At 39.8% G+C, this 22,011-nt stretch overlaps 1 protein-coding gene across 1 annotated transcript; it reads left to right on the top strand.

Moving 5' to 3' along the window:
- The first annotated feature begins 13,928 nt into the window (after positions 1-13,928).
- On the top strand, positions 13,929-21,826 carry creb1b (cAMP responsive element binding protein 1b). The gene is made up of 8 exons (XM_074694916.1): positions 13,929-14,078; positions 16,623-16,741; positions 16,818-16,964; positions 17,054-17,154; positions 17,339-17,493; positions 17,630-17,812; positions 17,967-18,120; positions 19,341-21,826. The coding sequence occupies exons 2-8, from the start codon at positions 16,637-16,639 to the stop codon at positions 19,483-19,485; spliced, it is 990 nt and encodes a 329-aa protein (XP_074551017.1). The 5' UTR covers positions 13,929-14,078; positions 16,623-16,636; the 3' UTR covers positions 19,486-21,826.
- Positions 21,827-22,011: the final 185 nt, after the last annotated feature.

Below are 22,011 nucleotides of genomic sequence, written 5' to 3'. Positions count from 1 at the left end.
TTTCACTTTTTGCAGCCTGCTGCTCCGTATAACCTGGGTAACGCCTCCCTCTTCCCCTCCTTGAATATTTCCCTGACACCCTGGAGTAAACAAACACATCCCAGGAGCTGACACAGGTTATTTATTCCACAAACTCCTCCTCGCTCCTCGTCCCCGTCCTGTGAGTTTGTCAGACTTCAAAGTGTAACACGGAGCCGCTGTGATCCTCCAGCTCCTCCGTCAGGGAGCAGCACGTCCACGCCAGCCTGAAAACTGTGCACAGCCACGGCGCAGACGGCTTTACCGAGCGTGACACGACCCTGTGAAGGTCACTCATCCATGTAAATAATATGGCACCGTGAACAAACACACACTGGGAAACACACACTCACACACACACACGCAGGCAGGGCGGGACAGTGATACAGAGACTCGTGAGGGTATCAGAGGATCAGATGTGAACATGAATAAATCCATAAAGTTAAACGTGAAATATGAGATGGTGAGTTCCCCAGGAGGAAAAGCTCACGGTCAAAAACACACGCTGAAATCGCTGGTTGTTAGTCTGAGTGTTTCAGAAACTGCTGATCTACTGGGATTTTAACCCACAACCATCTCTAGGGTTTACAGAGAATGGTCCCAGAAAGAGAAAATATCCAGTGAGCAGCAGGTCTGTGGACAAAATGCCTTGTTGATGCCAGAGGTCAGAGGAGAATGGACAGACTGGTTGGAGCTGATAGAAAGGCAACAGTAACTCAAATAACCACTGGTTACAACCGAGGTCTGCAGAAGAGCATCTCTGAACACACAACACGTCCAACCTTGAGGCAGATGGGCTACAGCAGCAGAAGACCACACCGGGTGACCCTCCTGTCAGCTAAGAACAGGAAACTGAGGCTACAATTCACACAGCAACACCAAAACTGGACAATAGAAGATTGGAGAAACGTTGCCTGGTCTGATGAGTCTGGATTTCTGCTCCACATTCAGATGGTAGGGTCAGAATTTGGCCTCAACAACATGAAAGCATGGATCCATCCTGCCTTGTATCAACGGTTCAGGCTGCTGCTGCTGGTGTGATGGTGTGGGGGAGATTTTCTTGGCTCACTTTGGGCCCCTTAGTACCAACTGAGCATGGTTTAAAGTCCACAGAAAAAAAAAAAGAAAAAAAAAAAGGAAAAAAAAGAAAAAAAGAAAAAAAAGAAAGAAAAAAGAAAAAAGAAAATAGAAAAAATGAGAAAAAAGAAGAAAAAAGAAAAAAAGAAAAAAAAAGAAGAAAAAAAAGAGAAAAAAAAGAAAAAAAAGAAAAAAGAGAAAAAATAAAAAAGAGAAAAAAGGTTGTTTAAAATATATATTTTAGCATAGCTTTGACCACTGACAGCTTGATTAAACAAATATATCCACAGCCCAATGAAGAACAATCAACACCACTACAGCAGAAGTCCCTAACAGATGGACTGCCATCTTTGTAGACCCAGATGCAGATGTTTTTTTGAGTTTTAGTCCAATAACCCTGCCACTCCAGGCTTAATCCCCTCTATATCTGTCTCCTTATGCTGCCATGTTTGCTAAATGGCCTTTATCATTGTCCCACTGCCCCCTGCTGGTCTGGTGGTGTGTTGCAACTCCTTTTATTTTTTTCCTGAGGTCAAGAGCCTGATTTGGGTAGTTTTTGTTTTTGTTTGTTTTTCCGTTGCTAGGCGCTGCCCAAGTAGCTGCTTGTTGCAGCAGCTCTCTTGTCTTTGTCCGTTTCTTGTAATTTTTTTCGTCTCTTTTTTACCATCTTTGTATTTGGAGTGGATCGTTACTTTGTATGGCTCGTTTGTTGGTCATGGACACCAAACTTTTTGTGTCTTCAGTGATATTTTTTCTACTTCTTCTCCTGTGTTTGTCTGGAGATCCTACATGTAACCATGGCTGCACTGTTTACATGTGAACTCAGCTGTTAGCAGCCTGTAGCATGTCAATGCTAACTGGTGCAAGGCCAGATGTTTCCCATAAGCTGGGGAGAAGGAGGTGTTCTTACTTTTGTTTTCTTCGATTGCTGCTGGGACCCCTGAATTTCCCGTAGGAGATAAAGTATTTTCTATTCTACCCAGGTCTTCGTCAGACAACAGTAGGTCAAAGTAACCATTTAGTTCCTGGTGTTGTTTGTTCCTGGTTGAATGACACCTATAGGGAACTCATTAAAGGTTCCTGGTCTCAGGGGCTGAGGTGGGAACTTGGATTGAGTCATCCATCTGGGACAGGGTGATTTTCTCAGTTTGTCTCTGAATGATTTCTCAGACGTTAGATAAAAACTCCTCTTTAGCTAACAGGCTAACATGCTAACGCAGCATCCATGCTAGCCTGGTCCTGGTGTGTTTGTGTGCAGGCTGTGAGAGATGTCCCAGCGCTGTCCATGCTCCTCCACCGACTCCATGAATAATGCAGAGCTCACATCTTCATACCACTTCCTCTCTCCTCCCTCCGCTCCATTTTCTCCTCCTCCTCCTCCTCCACCGCCTCCCCCCTGTGCCGTAGTAAAAATAGAACCGCAGACCTGCAAGCTTTCGCTCTGGTGTTTACACCATCATGACCCTCCTCCCCGCTGCTCTCTGTCTCCGCTGACAGTCGGGTTATTACTCTCATTCATCTCGGCCTGTTCTCTCTATCCTCCACGGGCGGAAACAAGAGGAGAGGTTGTTGGGCCAGACTGGGAGGGAGGAGAGGTCCTCAGGTAGCACATAGACGCTTCATCTCCATATCTTTATTATGTGTCTCGTAAAAATAGCCGAGCTGAGGCCTCTGCCGCTCGCCTCCTCTCGCCTCCCACTCCTCCTCTGCATGCACTCAGGCTGCGCTCAGGGGAGATGAGACGCTGCTCTCCCAGACATTAAATGCAGAAATGAGGATGCACAGACGGAGAAATAAGAAGCCTGCTCCGTTCTTTGGATGCAAAGCAGAGATAAAGTTCATTGTCAGTTCATGAATGTTCTCATCAGGGATGAGGGATGCGGAAAACCAAGTCAGACTCAGGCGTAGAGTCGAGCTGAGACGGTCTGAGCTGCTTTTTGGATCAGGATCCAAGGAGACGAGAGAGGATCTCAAGCAGCTCCTGAAAACCTTCAACTTATTTTTCTCTTGTTGGATGTTTTCTTTGTGTACAGGACAAACTAAAGTCTGAAATCATAAATCTGGAGCTTTCTCACAGCAGCAGCCTAGTTAACACTTTTCTAAAGAGGCAAAGTGGAAAATTACACAATGAGGATCCACTTCATCCGTAAAGGTCTCCACTTCCTCCTTCTCCGGTCTCCTCCGCCTCCTGCTGCACTCTCTAAAGGTCACAGCGGAAACAAGGAGAAGATAGATGGAGCCGACAAAACCCCAGTATTTTAATATCAGCGCATGTCTGATATGAAAAGGTGTTTGAAGACGATCTGCCCACGCACCGTTCCCTCTTCACACACACACACTAACACACACACTCTTCACACAACAGAGGAACAATGAGTGTCAGACTGAGACTTCAGGTGTGTTAGTGCGCGTGGAGTAGAGTAACAGCGCAGGTGTGTGTGGGCTGAGCAAACAGTAAATCTCTGACAGACGCTGTTTGAATGAAGGAGTCACTTCAGAAAGAGAGGAAAAAGGGGGATGCTGAAGACGGAGAGAGGGTAATGGTTATTTATGGGCTGCAGGCCTGAATTTCATGGTTTGGTGGCTTCAAGGTGACAACATGCTCAAAGATGTAGAGTTTGTCAGATATTATGGAGCACGCTGTTCACATGAATGCTGAGTCGATATTTTGCTCATGGAGTCAACCCCACCTCCTTTTTATCCAGCTTACAAAAATATATAATATAATATAATATAATATAATATAATATAATATGATAAAATATAAAATAATATAATATAATATAATATAATATAATATAATATAATATAATATAATATAATATAATATAATAAAATAAAATATAAAATAAAATAAAATAATATAATATAATATAATATAATATGATAAAATATAATATAATAAAATATTATATAATCAAATGATATAAAATGATATAATATAATATAATATAATATAATACAATAAAATAAAGTGAAATAATATAATATGATAAAAAAAAGATATAAAATGATATAATATGATATAAGATATATTATCTAAAAATACAAGATAAAATATTTAGAAATTAATATAAGCAAATGATATAAAATGACATAATATAATATAATATGATATTAAATAAAATAGAATTAAATTAAATTAAATTAAATTAAATTAAATTAAATCAGATAAAATAAATTAAATTAAAATAAAATAAAATAAAATAAAATAATATAATATGCGTCATCAATACTACAATTTAACCTTTGTTTGGGCACAGTTTTAGGACAATTTAACAGGAACCCTCTGCTCTTTAAACGTCCACTTTTCACATTTTCACAGATTGATTTATTGGCCTGACAACAAATTTGAATATCATAACAACACTCAGCTGTGAGGGTTTATGTGTCATAAGTTTATTTAAACATATTTAATGAACATGCCTGTAAGCGCGCTTCAGGGCGGTCAAAACAAGTCATAACAGTTATTCTCACTGCAAGAAACTTTGATAAGTACATTTTATCAACATTAGCAGATTGTTTTCCTCTATAAGAGCCACTTTTGTCTCAACTTTCTGGAAATAAGCAATTTTATATATTTCTTAGGTGAATGTGGCTCATGTTGTGTCCAAGAAGACAATTTTTACTTAAAATTAAACACAAACACTTGCTTAGGTTTAATTTTTTTTGCAGTGCTGTGGAAAAAATTAAGATCAAAAACTTACCATCCTCTTCTGCTCCTTGCACACTTTTTGGTCTTTTTTCTTAAGTTATATTTTTTGTGCATTTTGTCTTTTTTTGGATGTAACGCCTGAAGAGGGCAGGTATGGAAGCCCATTTTGGCCAGTAAAAAAAAAAAAAAGATAATAAAAAAGTTTAAAATTATGAAATAATCAAATTAGAATTATGACATAAAAATTCATAAATATGCAAAAAAAAAAGTCAAAATAATGAGATTAAAGCCATAATAACGTGACTTTTAATTTTTATTTTTTTCCTACAATTTTGACTTTTTTATCTCAATTATTCATTTAACCCTTATTTAACCAGGTTGGTCCCATTGAGATTAAAAACCTCTTTTTCAGGGAGACTTGGCCGAGACATGCAGCAGCAAAACACAAAGTTACAGACAGGAAACACAAAAAAAAAAAAGACAACGCAAGGTCAAGGTTTTTGTGGTTGGCTGTAGCTAGCATAAGGAACCAACACTGCCCCCTATGGACCTGTTAGTTACATGATATAATTACATCCTTTTTATTACAGTTATTAAAATACATCAGCTCCCATTGTTTAAGGTTTACCAGTGACTAACTGTGATTTTCTGGTTAGTTTTAATCTCGTCTCCTGTGATAGAAATGGAAGAATATGAACTTTCATCCCCTCAACACTTAACCCTGAAACTGTTCAGGGGCATATGTGAGAGCCCCGGTTGAAAAAAGACACAAAGAGATTGAGAAACGTGGTCTGCGTGCGTCTGTGGAGAAGATTTGAAGCAGCAAACAATCACTGGGTGCAGAGCCTGGAGCACGTCTTTATTTGAAGGACAACAGAACAAAACGGGGTTTTCTGAGCGAGCAGAGTCTGTGACGCCGTGAAACATGCTGATAGAAGTGCTGTGGAGGAATCAAAGCGCTGCTTTCGGACCCTTTGTGAATATGAAACATATTGCAGACAGACTGTCACACCTTCTCTTCGACCGTCTCCCCCTGGCAGCTTCTTTTCAAATTACCCCCCGGACATCCAGAAGCTTCCAAAGCCTTTCAAAGAGCTTTAGTTTGGCATTTGATTGCCTGCTCCCCCTTTTCTTTAGACGTCTCTGTGTTCCCTCTTTTCTTCCTCTCTTTCATGCAAAACACCTTGGCTGCTGAGAGCGACTGTTGGAGGAGTCTGCAGAGAGTCAGCGGGGAGAGGAGGAGAGAGGAGATGAAACGAGGGAAGAAAGGAGACAAGAAAGGATCCCAGAGACGGGAGAGGAGAGGTGACGCAATATGGGAGAAAAAGAAAGAATGAGAGGAAAGGAAGGGATGAAAGGAGAGAAGAGAGGAGAGGTAGGAAAGGAAACAAGGAGACTCAGACCTCTTATGACTTCTTTTTTTGTTTATGTCCAACTTTCATAGATCTGTGTTCAGATCCAAACAGAATCTGAGTTTCTGTTTCCAGATAAATCTTCAAATGAAAACAGTAAAATCTTTGTTCATTACAACCCGGGATAAGAGCCACCCAAAGGTCTCAGTTTCACTGTAAACAGCAAGTCACAAAGAGGCTCCTCCTTTTTATGAACCCCATGGATTACAACCGAATATAAAAGTCACGCTTGCATTAGTGCTACCAATGTGTTAGATCATAACGGGACGATTTAAACCACCAAACATGACTATTTACAGTGTGTAACTCTAACCCTAACTGTCATATCAACACATGAGATGTGGTCCCAGAACTGCAGCTTCTGGCTCTGCAGGCACACAGCACTGGAGAAGAGACAGCAGGAAATAATGATAAGACACAGCAAAAAGTGAAATCTAAGAAAGTGTTTACATCTTATATTTTAGGAAAGTGTTTTATTACACTTAATCTTAGCCCGTTTACCTGACAAGTCCAGAAAAATGTCTTATTTTAAGATATTTAATGACAAAATGATGTTTGGATGGCTTGTAAAGAGTATCACAATATCAGGAAAAAAATGTTTCTTGTTTTTAGAAATTATTCTTATTTCAAGAAACTTGTTAGGCACATTTTTCTTCCCCCACTTGGATGTCATTTTGATTTTTATGGGGCCCCTAAAAGGATGTGAAAAATGTAAAATCCCGACCTAAAACGAGCTGTTTGGATTTTGGGGATTTGCCGACGTCAGTGATTCCCTTTTTTTGACCAATCAGGAGCAAGTCTGACCTGATTGGTCCACCGGAGCAGATACCCTTGAACCCCCTCCCCGCCCACTCCTCTCCCCGGGAGGAGAATGCCAAAGTTGAAGAGCCATCACTGCTCTGTTTTTGGCTGTAAACAGCCACATAGTTCCATGTACAAGCTTCCCATCTCAGAAGAAGACAGACTAAGTGTCTAGAGTTCATTTATCAAGGAAATGTTCCAGCTACACTCAGTAAAACTGTGCATGTGTGTGCTAGTCACTTCACGGCCGACTGCTTTTCCAACTTTGGACAGTCCAACAGAGGGCTAGCCAATAGACTGGTCCTGAATCCAGGCGCATTACCAACCATCCTCCAACAAACCTGGGACCCTGAAATGTGAGTATTTTAAATGCTGTGTGCTGTGGAGCAGATGGAAGAGCTTTTCCTCAGTGTCCCCCCTGTCTCTGTGTTAGCTTCAGGATGCTAACTTTAGCTGCTGTTAGCCTGTTGTTTTAGCCTGTAATGTTACAGTAAACGAGCTTCTCTGTTTTCTAAACATTGTGCACTCGGAGCTCGTGGCGCCGCTCTCAGTGACGCTGAAGAGCGGGGCGGTATCAGCGGTGGCTCATTTACATATGAAGGCCACGCCCACTAAATCAGAGCGTTCTGAACAGAGGGGCTATGAGAGCCTGGAAACAATGCTGCTGTGCTTGATTTATTGGCTTTTTGGACCAAAACATGTTACAACCATTTCATGAAGACATCAATGATCCAGATTAAACTGCAGGAAAGGAGCAGGGTATGGGACGGGACAAAACATTTAGAGCTCCCCCTACAGGCTGGCTGCAGAGGTCTTATTCTGAAACAGGCTTAATGTTGTTAAAGTTTGTTCTTATCTTGCTGATTAATGTCTGATTATTAACTTTTCAGAGAAGTTTGGTTGAATTTGTTGTTTGATACAAAAACGAGGACTGACTCTGATTGACGGCTCTGTTTTCAATCCAGGACTAGACCAGCAGAGGAGAGGAGGAAGAGTCTCTAAAACTGTGACTTTCTGCTCCACCGACTCCAGAATCCATTAAAATGTAGAACAAGTCCTCCTTAAAGGATCTCTGACGATTTACTGGTGAGTTAAACGTGTGTTTGGGTTAGACGAGGGGTCGGGACGTCAATACTGAAGATCAATAACACACCTCTAAGATCTGATCCCTACCACTGGAGTCTGACACACAGGAAGTCAGGGCCCAGGGGGAGGGGCTAGATTGGCATCACTTTTGAACAATGAGAGTAGGTAGGGTCCACGCAGTCACAAAGGGAAGCAAATAAGGGGCCAAGGAAAGCAAACACAGACAGATGAGAGGAGAGGAGACAAGGTGTGAGGATGAAAGGGGTGAAGGAGCAAAGAGAGGAAGGAAGGGGGTGAGGAAAAAGGAAGCCAGCGTGTTTAAAGAAGAGACGATGAAAGAATGAAAGAGAAGGAGAGATGGACAGGAGGAGGGGGGGGGGGCACAGCAGGAGGTGGGGGAGGTGGAGGAGGTGGGGGGGCCTCCTCATCCCTCTCTCCTCCGACTGAGCCTCCTTCCTCAAGGTCAGTCAAACACACACTCACACACACTTCTACATGTGCACTTGCACACACAGGCAGGCAGGTTGGCAGACATGGTACACACACACACACACACACACACACACACACACACACACACACACACACACACACACACACACACACACACACACACACATTTCGTCGGGCTCAAGTAGAAAAGACGCCTTCTGCCTGCTTTTCTCTCCGACTCTCTGTACCAAGCAGCCAAGTCTCAGTCAACCATCTGGAGATAAAACACACCATTCTTCCCACACAAACACACACACAACACACACACTCACACACACACACACACACACACACTGTGTGTTTATGATAATAGACCAAATGCCTCTATTGATTCTTTCTCTTTCTGTGTCTGCTGTCTCTGTCTTTTTGTGCATGTGTGTCGTTTTTTTTTCCTCCATGAAGATCACACCTCTCCCTCCTCTTCCCAGATCCCCCTCTCATTTCTCTGTTGGTCCCCGGCCCGTTATCCCCTCATTTACGTCTGTTTTTAACCATTAGATGCACTCCTGCACTTAAAGTGTGTTATCTTTTTGGAAGATGGGTTGATTTTGATGCAGAGCACATTTTCAGAGGGATTCAAAATGTCAAACACAGACATGTTGTGGAGCAGTAAACCGTTGGTTAACCACAGAGGAAACGATAAACATGGAGGAAGCGTTAATGAGTCATTTGATTATAAGGTGAAATATCCAGTGAGTGTTTTCTGACAGATTCAGACCCATTGATTGTTTAAAATACACAGTGTCCCTTCATATCTGCTCCATGTTCCCACAAGCGACCTGAGCTGCATGCATCGAGGCGTCAAAGCTTGTTAAGATTTCTCCAGCTCTTTCTAGTCTGACCTGCAAATCAATCAATCAATCTTTATTTGTATAGCGCCAAATCATAACAAACATTATCTCAAGTCACTTTCCAAAAACCTTAACAGATTTAGACCCATTAATGTTCATAAAATCTGGCACAGAATGCTTAGAAAAGCCGTCATTAGTCATCAGAGCTGTCAATCATGATGTCACATCCTCGCTTTTTAAAATCAAATAACTTATTAAAAGTATTTTTTTAGAAAAATGAGCGTGACAAAACCTAACTGTCATGACAAAAAACCTATTCGACGTGTATTTTAATTTCATAGTTTGAGTGGCGCTCCATCTGGACTAATAGCGGGGGCGGGGTTTATGGCCTATAATGCAACTTGTGCCATACATCATTAAAAAAAATGAATAAATTATCAAATATACTCTTTTTTTTGTTCATATCATCCCAGTACTCACCATTACTTACTGTCCTTGTTTATTTTTATGTAAATATGTTAAAATATTAATATTTTTCTTCTATTTTTGTATTTCTTCAAATTTCTAATTTTGTATACTTATTCTATTATTATTCTATTTTTTTATTGTTATTGCATATATTGCACTTTTTATGTGAGCTGCAGTGGCTAAAAATAAAAAAATAAATCTCCTACGTGGAATCAATAAAACAATATTCTATTCTTTTCTATTATATTATATTAATTTTCTATTATATTATATTATATTATATTAAATTATATTATATTATATTTAGTTTATCATATTATATTACATCATATTAAATTTTATATAATATATTATATTATATTATATTATATTATATTATATTATATTATATTATATTATATTATATTGTATAGTATTATATTATATTATATTATTTTATATTACATTATATTATTTTATATTATATTATATTGTAATATAATCAGCAGGGGGTGCTGTAAATCTCTTGGCTTCATCTAATCCAGAATAACAACACTAATGTTATAACTTGACAGAGTTCTTGATTTCTTTCCACGAATCAGAACCTGACATAAAACAGCCTGTAGTTCCAGATACTTCCTGCTGGGGGCGCTGTTGACTGGTGGTGTTATTTCAACAACTGCATTTTGGGGCAGTTTACACGACAACGATTGTTGCCAACTACCGTGTTGAGCTTGTGCTGCTCAATCTGCTGAATCTGCTGACTGTCTTTAAACAAAATTAGCATCTGTTGCTCCACTTTTGTACTTAGTATTCCCCAATACACCAGATGATCGGTTCAACTCTACTTCTAAAAAGCTGGACAAGACAGTTACAGCACCAACTACAGGCCTGGCATGCTTACTACAGTGTTTTCAGTTCCTCTTTGTTTCCATGTATACGCAGATTTTTTTCACTACGTTTCAGCGTTTTCAGAACGACTCTTAAACGTTGTCATGTAAACAGGGCCTTTGCATGTGTTTTATTATTTTTTATATCTGATAAGCACTTGGTGTGATTATTCTTATCTGATGTATCTTTTCCCTGATCCGCTTGAGTACTCTAAAATGCTCCAATTTGGTTCCAGGAAGTAATTCAGAGGTAATGATGTAGGGTAAAGCAATAACGAAAGCTTCAATCTTTTGACTTTTTCTTATTTTACTCTCCTGCTCTTGTTATAAACATCAGTCAATTCCCTCCTGTACAGTTTTATTTACCTGAGACCTCAATATTCAGTCCAGGTCGTTTCTAATATCACACTAAGCTCCCGTCAGTCTGTATTGATCTGTCTGTACGTCTCTGCTTCATGTCCTCTCTGTCTCTTTCAGCTCTGAACCTGCTGCTGTTGATTTCTTTTACATTTCTATAATTAGTTAACTACTGTGCAGTGGACAGTTCCTGTTCAGAGCCATAAACAACCAAACCCAGCCATCTGAAGCCTCTAATGGGATGTGGAGAGGAGGCATCCTCCCCCCTCCTCTAAAATATTCCTCCCCTCCTCTTAGGGTCAAAATTGTCTCCCCCCTCTCAGCCCTTCCACCCGCCTCTCCCACTGTTTTCCTTTTTTTCTTTTTACAACTGGCTGCAAATTCACTGCTGTTCATTACCCAGGCAGGGTCAATTCCCCAAACAATGTGTTTGGTGTCACAATAAAAAGGGTGTTTTTTATGGCGTGTAGCCGTAAAATGCTATTAAACAGATAAAACACAGGCAACGAGCATCAGGAGGATTATAAAAAGAATTGCCTTGATAAACTCCACATATCTGCGTGATGACACACCAGCAGCTCTCCTCTCTCTGTCACCAGGGAGGAGGAGGAGGAGGAGGGGGAGGAAGAGGAGGAGGAGGGGAGGCGCAGGCTGAGGAGCACATGGTCGGAGAGTTTATGCAGCTCTACAGCGCCACCAGCAGGGGAGGTCTCAAACAACAGGCTGTGCTGTGATGGGTTATCGTTCCTGGAAAGAAAACAGGAAAATGTCAAATTATACGTCAAATTAGATTTCTCAATCTTGTGATAAAAAGGAGAAAAGAGAAGTTAAATCACGTTAATTCACAGGATGATGTTTGTCTCCACAGCTGTAAAAGAAACTGAAAAATCAAGACTTACATAACCCATTGATTTTTCAGCCTCAGTGTGAGCTGGTTGTAGGTTTTCTTCCAGCACTGAGTCGGTAGCTGTAATTTTTAATATGTGGTAAAATAAAAAATAAAATATGGCTTTAAAGATGCTTAAATAGTAAGAATAAAATGTCTTCTTTCCTAAATTCTTATGATTTGGTTTAAACTGATCTGTGCCGTGCTCTCGCTGTTGCGTAACCTTTAAAAATATATATGCAAAGTGGGCAGGTAGCTGGAAGTGTGATGGGAAGGGACAGAAGGGACAAGGATGTGTGACAAACAAGTTAAGCCCATAAATGTAAAACAGAAAGCATAAATTATCATTAACTGAGCCTCCAGCACAGGAAACACATGTAAGTTTACAGAATCTGAGGTGACATCTGATCAAATAATGATGTTTTTTTTCTAGATCACCATGATGCATGAGAGGAAAACAGAATTTTATATCTGTTATGCTTTTAAGCTGCAACAAATGAGCCAATTTTCCAAACTCTTCCCATGAGACTATTTATTTTTGTACATTATGTAAGGTGGAATATATTCTGGAGTAACAAGAGCTCTGATTGGTGAGCTTCAAAATGATCATTTGTCTCCCTCTAGAGGGCTCAGGGAGGACTGCTTCACCAAAATGTGCTTTTTTCAATCAAATACTTAGGTTATCAGTTCATGTTGAATAAAGCCTGCCACCGCTCTACTTCACCTCCTACAACATCAACAGCCCACCAACTTTCCATGCACCTGTGGCTAACCTCAAGTTTTACAGCCCTGGGAAGATAACTACATCTACAAAAAGACTAATCTGGAAGAAAAGACAGATTTTAATTCTGTGTGGAATGGATGGGTTCATTTAACTAACAATGTGCCAGATTAAGACACATGCTTGATATGTGGCAAAACATTGGCAAACCACAAAAAATGAGACATTGTCGAGCAATGTTATCATAATATGTTTTCGTAAATTCAAATATTCTTTCAAAAATTTTAAAACTTTTGCAAATTGATTATAATTACAAATTCCATGAACTTTTCAACATTTTTTAAATTCCTGTAAAACTGTAAAAAAAAAAAAAAAAAAAAAAAAAAAAAAATTGCAAATGTTTTTTGAATCTTTTTTTTTTTTTTTTTTAATTTTTTTTACATTTTGGATTATTTTTATTTTATTTTTAATTTTAATTTTTATTTACTCATTTATTTTTATTTTGGAATTTTGTTAATTTTTTGAGTTTTAGAAATTTTATGAATTTTTTGCAACTGCTTCATGATGCAGTGGTTAGTTTTAAAAAAGTTTTTTTATTTTGCCATTTTTTTTTATTTTGGATTTTTTTTAAATGTTATATTTATTTATTTATTTATTTTGGACTTTTGTTAATTTGTTGAGTTTCAGAAATTTTTTGAAATGTTTGCAACTGCCTGATGAGGCAGTGGTTAGTCAGTAGTAGATAGTTGAAAAATAAGTTTGGGGTTATCTTTTGCAAAAACTATAACTTTAACAGTGTTATTTGGCCCACAAACACTGGGTTTGTAGGATCGATAAAACTGGAAAAAAAATTAATATAAAATATGTATTTACTTTCAAGATACATTTTCAGGGTTGAAGATTATTTCTTTTATGTCACAGTTAACTGGGATTTATTAATTATTGCTTGGGTCATATCAGTTTAGTTTAGTTTAGTTTAGTTTAGTTTAGTTTAGTTTAGTTTAGTTTAGTTTAGTTTAGTTTAAAAAGTCGATTTGCCTTTTTCATTTGCTTATAAACCTAAGAAACCCTTTTTATTTTATAAACTAACTGTTAGAGCTCCCAAGAGTAGTTTTTGGATTGATAAAACATGTGGTTTTTGTTTTAGAGTCATTGTTCAGCCGCTAAAAAACCGCTTCCAGTAAAATGTAGTTATTCTGCCAAAAGCTTCACCAGGCGAGGAGCGTCGTTTTGATCCGCCACACTTCGGCTTTTTCCGCCCCACTTCGTTCACACCTCGGGTATTTCCGCCTTGTGTCGCCATCTGCTTTCTCGTCCTTCTCCAATCTCCGTGTTGTTGTTCCCGGTGACGCGGCGGAGGTGTAGCCTGACGCGGGCTCTTACGTGTCGGCCAGAATAAAAGTGGAGCTCCGGAGGCCCGGGAGTGACGAAAGGAGCCTGTATCGGTAAGGACCGCGCGGTGTCCGGGGCTCAGGGAAACGGCGCGAAGCCGTAGAACGTGTCGGTCTGGTCGGGTTCGGCCCGAAGGAAACAAAGAGATCATGGCGCCGCTGTGTGTTTGTAGCAGGATGGAGGGAGGGGAGTCTGCGGCTGGAGGGGAGAAACACTGGAAATGTGAGGCTTTGGGGTGACAGATGAGGAGCTGTTTGCTCATCAGAAAGTGACAGGATCTGACTGATGTGGAGACTCTCGGCTGTTTCTTTACGGAGGGTTGTTCACACAGAATACCGCGTTTTTCCCTCAATGGTTAAAAAGCGCAAACCATGAAATGCTGAGTTGTGTTTCTACACTGTCACAGCTGAATCACATTTTTATATTTCTCCATGTTTTTCATTTTTAACATCTGTTTATGTAACCACAGCTGAATGAAAACCTTGTTGGTGTTTTTTTTATTGGTGTAGATAGGGTCAGCCTGTGCAGGCCGTCGCGTTGAAAATGTGAAATAAGCAGGCCTACAGGTTTAACACACACCTTGTTTTTACATTAATGTAAGTTATAATCGCTCCCTATCTCCCGGGATGTGACCGTAGCCGCGTTGAGGGGGCGTTGCCCGGCCATGTGGCTGTGCTGTCACACACGGAGCATCCGAGTGATTTTTGAAAAGCAGAGGGAGAAATGTGTAAAGCCAATCATGCAGCGGAGAGAAGCTACGCACAGTGTGAGATCACTGAGCTCCGTGAACAACACGGCCCAGATCAGCCCTGTCTGACAGACAGCGCCTGCAGACAGAGAGCAAAACCAAAGCTCCTCTTCCTTTTCCTACAATCATCAAATGTTGAGGAGAGGAGGTGCAGTTTGTTTGGCACCAGGTTAACTCTTCTTGCGCAATGCAACGAGAGACCGAGTTGAAGTAATTACTGTACATTTAACGACAGGAAATAACACGAACTTTTCTCTAAGTTACTGTAAACCTCAATGCATTTCACTTTAACACTTTTCACTCTATAAAACTCATCTGCTCAGGAACTGCTGGAGTTAAAGCACTGCAAAAGTTAACAACATGCAAAGAAAAGTCAGTAGAATATGACGTCACAATCCACAAAGCAGGAAACAAAAGGAGGAGGAAGATCCAAATGCAGATTCAGAGATATTAATTTAACAAAAACTCAAAGTCCAAAGTAAAGAAATCCATAAAACTAAACACTTAAAAAAAAAAAACACTCTAGGAAAACCAGCAGACATGGGACACGTGACAGGATACACACCCGGGATAGTGACAAGATAAATCCAAAACACAGAAACACTAAGAATAAACATAAGAGCCACATACCAGAAGAACCAAACCAAAAACACAAGGAGCAAAAACTAGACCAAATTAGGAAACAGAAAAAAAAACAAATATACAAGAATTATGAAGAAATAATCACAAATAAAACTCAGGAAACACAAAAACACAAGTGAAAAAAGAAACAAACAAACCCAAAACCAAATCATAACAAAAAAATCATTAGGCTATTTATATCTAATATATTTGTATTTTATTGCAATAAATATGAAATATAATAAACACACCACAGAGAGCTGTGTTCGTTATCTCCTTTTCCTTTGTTAGATTTGGAAAAAAGCAATGACTAAATGCAAATGTTGTCAGAAACTAAAGACACTCAACTTCAACACTTTTTCACCATCAGTGACTTTATTCAACTTTTTTTAAACCAGTTTACTGCATGTGTCAGAAAACCAATGTCTAATTTTTTTTTTCTCTCATGTGAAATCCTAGAGTTAGATCAAACAGATTCAGTAACAGGTGTAACTTATTTTTAGAATAGATCTGTTAGGGATTGGTTCCAAATCAGGTGCTTTTATAGGTACCAACCAAATTCTATAGTAGTACAGATTCACATAAAATCAAACGGTACCATGTTTTGGTTCCTAAACACATCCTTGTGGCTGTGAGGGAGTGGAAGGGTAGGCGAATTTCCATGCTGGACTTGAACACAGCATTGCAAGTTTATATATTAGATATGTTAAATTAAAAAACGGTGAGATTTTTAATTAAAAAAAACTATTCATCACCACATACAGACAAAAATGGTACTTAAAATTTGTACCGTTGATACTGGTTGGTACTGATACTGATTTTCAGGTACCAGGCATCGTTTTAAATGTGAACAGTACCCATCCCTAAGACCTGCTCTGTAGATCCAACCCTTGTCACTGATATCCAGTCAAACTGTGTGAGTTGAAATTGTACCAATAACAGATACCAGTAAATCCTCTTTTAAATGTTCATTCCAACTAACATCCCTACCTCGTCTGTAAGCTGTAGGAGCAGAGAGAGGAGGGTGGCTCGCCACAAAGAGTCATGGCTGGAAACTGAACCACAATGAGGGCCACAGCCCCCAAACCACCTAACTGACATCATAATGTGCTTTTTTCATCTAGCTTAAGTGTTAAGCTAACTTAACTATCAGCTTTTTCACTGTTTAATACTGTTTGCCAGTTTGTTTTATGCGTCCCAATCTAACAGCCTGTCTCTGTCTCTCCAGCCTCAGCTTAACAAATGAAGATGGAGTCGGCAGCAGAGGCTCAGCAGGGAGCGGAGACTGCTGTGACTGAGACGGAGAACCAGCAGATCACCTCAGCTCAGATCGCTACCTTAGCACAGGTAACGGTTAAGAAATGACACTGTGAAGGTGTATGTTAACCAGCACGCTGAGGCCTGACCACTCCCTGAATTGCAGGTATCCATGGCGACGGGTCACGCCTCAGCTACAGGTCCCACTGTGACGCTGGTTCAGCTCCCCAACGGACAGACGGTTCAGGTCCATGGAGTCATCCAGGCTGCACAACCCTCGGTTATCCAGTCCCCACAGGTCCAGGCCGTACAGGTAAACACACACACACACACACACACACACACACACACAGAGGTCAAAGTCTTACAGTGTTTATTAAAGTTTTTGTTCCTCTGCTTCAGATCTCCACCATAGCAGAAAGCGAGGACTCACAGGAGTCCGTGGACAGCGTGACCGACTCTCAGAAACGCAGAGAGATTCTGTCACGGCGCCCTTCGTACAGGTGATCTCTTTAAGCCCTGCTAAGACCAACATCCGTGTCTATAAGCCACAAAAAAATCATTTTATGAGGAAGACAAATAGGTTGATGAGTTTAACCTAACTGGTTATTCGGTACCGTGACATCACTCTAACCCTGCCCCCTCTGATTTTATAAGTAAACATTATTTCTTGTGTTTTTCCAACAGGAAAATCCTGAACGACCTCTCGTCCGACGCGCCGGCTGTCCCTCGCATAGAGGAGGAAAAGGCGGAGGAGGATTCGTCTGTCGCAGCGGCCACGCCCTCAATCACCACCGTCACCGTCCCCACGCCGATCTACCAGACCAGCAGCGGACAGTACAGTAAGTGAAGAGGGATCTGTGGAGCCAAAGTACAAAATTAAAACCAAGATATGAGTAAAATAAACTTATTTTCATGGATATTTTATCCTCCTTTGATTTTGTATTTCCTAATCTTCCAGTTTTTTCTGTCTCTCAGTCGCCATCACACAGGGCGGGGCCATCCAACTGGCCAATAACGGCACAGACGGCGTTCAGGGCCTTCAGACTCTGACCATGACCAACGCAGCTGCAGCTCAGCCTGGAGCCACCATCCTCCAGTACGCACAGACCAGTGACGGCCAGCAGATACTGGTTCCCAGTAACCAGGTGGTGGTTCAAGGTGAGACTCAGCTCTGCTCACATCCTGAATGTGAAGTCGTGTTTCCATATTTAACATCAGTAAATGAACCAACGATGATTTAATGATTGTTCAGAAGTGGTTTTTGTCATGAAACAAAGTGTAACACCCACTTCCTGCCGATCAAACCTCTCAGCTGCCTCAGGAGACGTCCAGGCGTATCAGATCAGAGCAGCCCCGACCAGCACCATCGCCCCAGGGGTGGTGATGGCCTCCTCTCCAGCCCTCCCTGTCCAGGGCGCCACTGAAGAGGTCACACGCAAACGGGAAGTCCGCCTCATGAAGAACAGGTGTGGAAAGACACGTTGACATTTCTCGTGTCATCAGTCGCTTTGACACTGATCCAAAAAACTCTGGTTATAGAAATTTTCTATGACTGAAATATCTTTTATTGAACGGCCAGCCAATGGCTCCAGAGGTGAGTCAGAGAGAAACATGGAGAAAAGTGGGAAGTTTTTTCCAATCCAGCTTATAAACAGGGGATGTTTTCCAAACCACGTACTACACCAGCAGTGCCTACTATTTTGGCTGAAATTCAGTGTATAGTATTCAGTATGCCAAAACTTGCAAAATTAAATTACTAAAAATCCCCAGATGTCAAATTTCTCAGTATGCAACGGACCAGTCTACGTGGCATACTGTTTTCCCACAATGCACGGCGCTAATGCTGTTTGTCTAACGCTGGTGGCAGGTTTTGGTGAATTACTGCCATCTACTGGAAATGAGTCGACATTACAACTACAATACAACAACACTAACGTTAGTTGGTCCGTCAGATTGAAGTGAAGTGATGAGAAAGAAACACCCCATACTTAAACCCCATATAAACCACTAATTCACATTTTTAAACCATACATGGATTAAACGGGAGTGGTTTTTCCATCGGCTCTTAAAATAATGACTCGATCACAGTTTTTTTTAAATAAACATAACTTTTGGTGTAAGATTAAAAATCAAATATGATGTTTCTGCTGTGGTGTGATAAGTAAAATAAAATGTCTAGATATATTTATAGTTTGTTTTGTACTTTTATAATAAAGGAAAAAAAATCATAAGCTGTAGCTTCCAAAACCAGAGTAGTTTACTGCAAAACAAACCCAACAGAGCAGTCATACTACATACTACAAGCAAAAGCAGTAGGCAGTATGCAGTGACTACTACACACTACATTCACAAAAATTCAAAAAAATAACTAAAAAAACGTTTTTTTTTACAAAAAGAATTCCAATTTTATTTCATTGTTTTTTAATTATTTTATTTTTTTCAATCAGAGACAAAACTCAATATTAATCAAATTGAATTGTCTCAACAATAGGGAAAACAGCGCAAACAAAAATAAATAAATTAGGAAAGAAATCCCAATTTTGATATTTTCAGACAAAAATTCAAAAATATCATAGAGCATTTTTTTTCTCCCACCCCTTGTGTGTACAATGTGAAAGATGAAGAAGCAGCTTCGATCTTTAAAATGTAGTTTAAAAAAAATCTTTATTGTTTCTTTATTTTCCAGAGAGGCAGCCCGTGAATGTCGCAGGAAGAAGAAGGAGTACGTCAAGTGTCTGGAGAACCGAGTGGCCGTTCTGGAGAACCAAAACAAGACACTAATCGAAGAACTGAAAGCCCTTAAAGACCTTTACTGCCATAAATCGGAGTAGTTCCTGTCTCCAGAGCAGAGCGCCGGGCTAAGTAGCACTTCTAATTCTTCAAATCCTTCGACTGTTTGATTCTGCCTGCCCGTCCTTCCAGTTCACACACGGCAGAATCCCCCCGATCAAGATTCTGCTCACGCTTTCCTCTCTTATGATCATGGTTATTATTATGGTTTAAAAAAAAAAAAAAATCCAGTCAATTCTCTGGAAAGTCAGTCAACAATCTGGTGTTTGGAAAGTGCTACCTGAAAAATCTATGCGACGCATGTTGGTGCCGCATCACGTTCTGTTCACTCGTCTTCCTCTATTTCAACTCTGATGCTTTTCACAGACGCTCATGATTTTCAGCGATTAGGAGGGCAGGGCTGAGCTTTAAAGAAAGATAATTAAGACTTATTACTTTATGACCTGGAGGCACATTTCTTTTTATTTCTGTCAAACGACAGCATTTTAGTGGAAGTGAAAACAAACCCTGGCAAGAGTAGTTTTCAAGGCAAAGCACAGATTTCCTGATTGTTCAGGTGTTGTCATGTTAAAACAGCCAGAGCACATGAGTGTTGCCAAAAAGGTTAAAAAAGAAAATCCAGGTCGTACAGAAACGCAAACTGAATGAGCATTTCTTACACTACGGAGCACACAGCGCCCAAACTGGAGGTCAAGCATCGTCTCATTGTGCCACGCGAAAGTCTCCGGACGTTTCATTTTCTGAGTGTTTTACATGGTCGTGTCTGTTTACTGTTAGAATATGAGACATGAGATCGCAGGGCTGTTTGATAAAATGTAGCAGGTTGGATTCTTTGTGAAATCTTAAAAAAAAAAAAAAAAACACAAGGTGAACTCTAAAGATCCATGAGGACGTGTCGAAACAGAGTGTTTGTGTCGGACTCGATGGAAAGATACCTGTACGTATTTGTGTGTTTATTTTTTATATTATGTACATAGGATCTACAGCATGTGTAGACACCGTTGTTTTCTGTTTGTTTGATAGAAAAAAAAAGTATTCTTATGACTTTTCATATTTGTAAAATACATCCGTGTACAATAGATGACGGTGTAAGTGTGTATTCATGTAATCTACCAGGCCTACAAAACCGTCATGGCAGCTAAGTGTATGAGAAGAGGCCTTTGTTGGAGACGTGATGTTGTGGAGTGCCGTGCTGTTCAGGGTTCGACGGTGTTTGTGTTTAGAGGAGTGAGTCTGTGAGAGCAGCTGGGGTCCAGGAAATCCAAGAGTTTTTATAATTCACAAAAACCTGCTTCAAAATTCTGCTGGTGTTTTATATTAACGTCCTCTTTGTCACTGAATCTAATGAAAGCACAAATTTTCCTCCCACCAGAGCCCTTATGTTTATACCCCTGTATTCCGACTCTTTGATTTTTACTACAGTGTGACATTTTTACTTTTTCATGCTGTTTTCACTGTTGAAATACAAACCTTTTACTTTAAAAAAACAGGTACCTGCATCTGCTGATTGGATGTCCTTAAAAACATGGTTTGTTACACTTTTGTTTTTTAAAAATATCATGTTTTCATGGTAGCTCTGCCATATTTCCCTCCCACGTTTTAAACGTTTTGATATTGTACAGTTTGTATTTGTAATAAAGAGTTTAAAAGAGTGAAAACAGTAGTGGAAATCACACAGCACCTCAAAGACTTTGGATAAAATCATCTCATATTGAACCTGAACTCTTTAATGTAAGCTTTAGTTGATCATCTTTGCACTGTTTGCAGAGGAATCCTAATGCAGTGTGTTTATTATAAGGCGTTAAAAAGGGGTAGTACCAAGTCTGGATAGCACTCTTTTTAAGATACTGGTGCCATTGTGATGAATGTTTACTGGATTCAAATCTTTTCCTCCACTTGTAACCCTCTCATCCAGTGCTGGTGCTGAAAAAAACTTATAATAACCTTTTTTTGTTGATTTGGTATAGTGAGATCAACTTTGTGATGTGTTCTACAATAATCTTACAACGAAACCAAAAGTGTTTTCATTTCTGTGCCACGATAGTTTAAACCCAAAGGGCCTCATTTGTGCATGAAACAGATTGTTATCCATGTGTGTAAAAGTATATATAAATATATATAAATATATCATTTCTAGAACAGTAATAACTTTTTTCTAACTTTTAATGTGATCTGTTTGTATATTGCCACTTTTACAGGCTGTCATCTGAAGATGCCATGTATAGTACAGTACGTTATAGAGAAAAGGACACCAGATGATGTCGTTTGTTTGAACATTTTCACGTCATAAAACTCTACCAGCTCATTACTTTCAAGTGCTGTTACTCAGACATTCATCACTCTTTTGTAAACACTTGCTATGTTGCAATAAAATGCTCTTGAAGACTGTTACACATTTGTTGTTAGCTTTTTTTATTGTGTTGGGGTTATGTTGATTTTTGTGCTTTTCTGTGGTCAGGGGGTCTTTGTGGATCATGTCTCAACATGTCCAAAAAAGAGTATTCTGATAGAAAATAGGCTTTTTATGGATATGAGCATGATTTTTAGTTGTTTCTTAACCAGCTCAA

This window comes from Halichoeres trimaculatus, unplaced genomic scaffold, assembly GCF_033239565.1.
Source record: "Halichoeres trimaculatus isolate MK-OKI-2021-1 unplaced genomic scaffold, fHalTri1.1 fHalTri1_scaffold_19, whole genome shotgun sequence".
In the NCBI taxonomy this organism is placed as follows: domain Eukaryota; kingdom Metazoa; phylum Chordata; class Actinopteri; order Labriformes; family Labridae; genus Halichoeres; species Halichoeres trimaculatus.
Note: the sequence above shows the minus strand (reverse complement) of the source record. Positions and strands in the feature narration are given on the sequence as shown.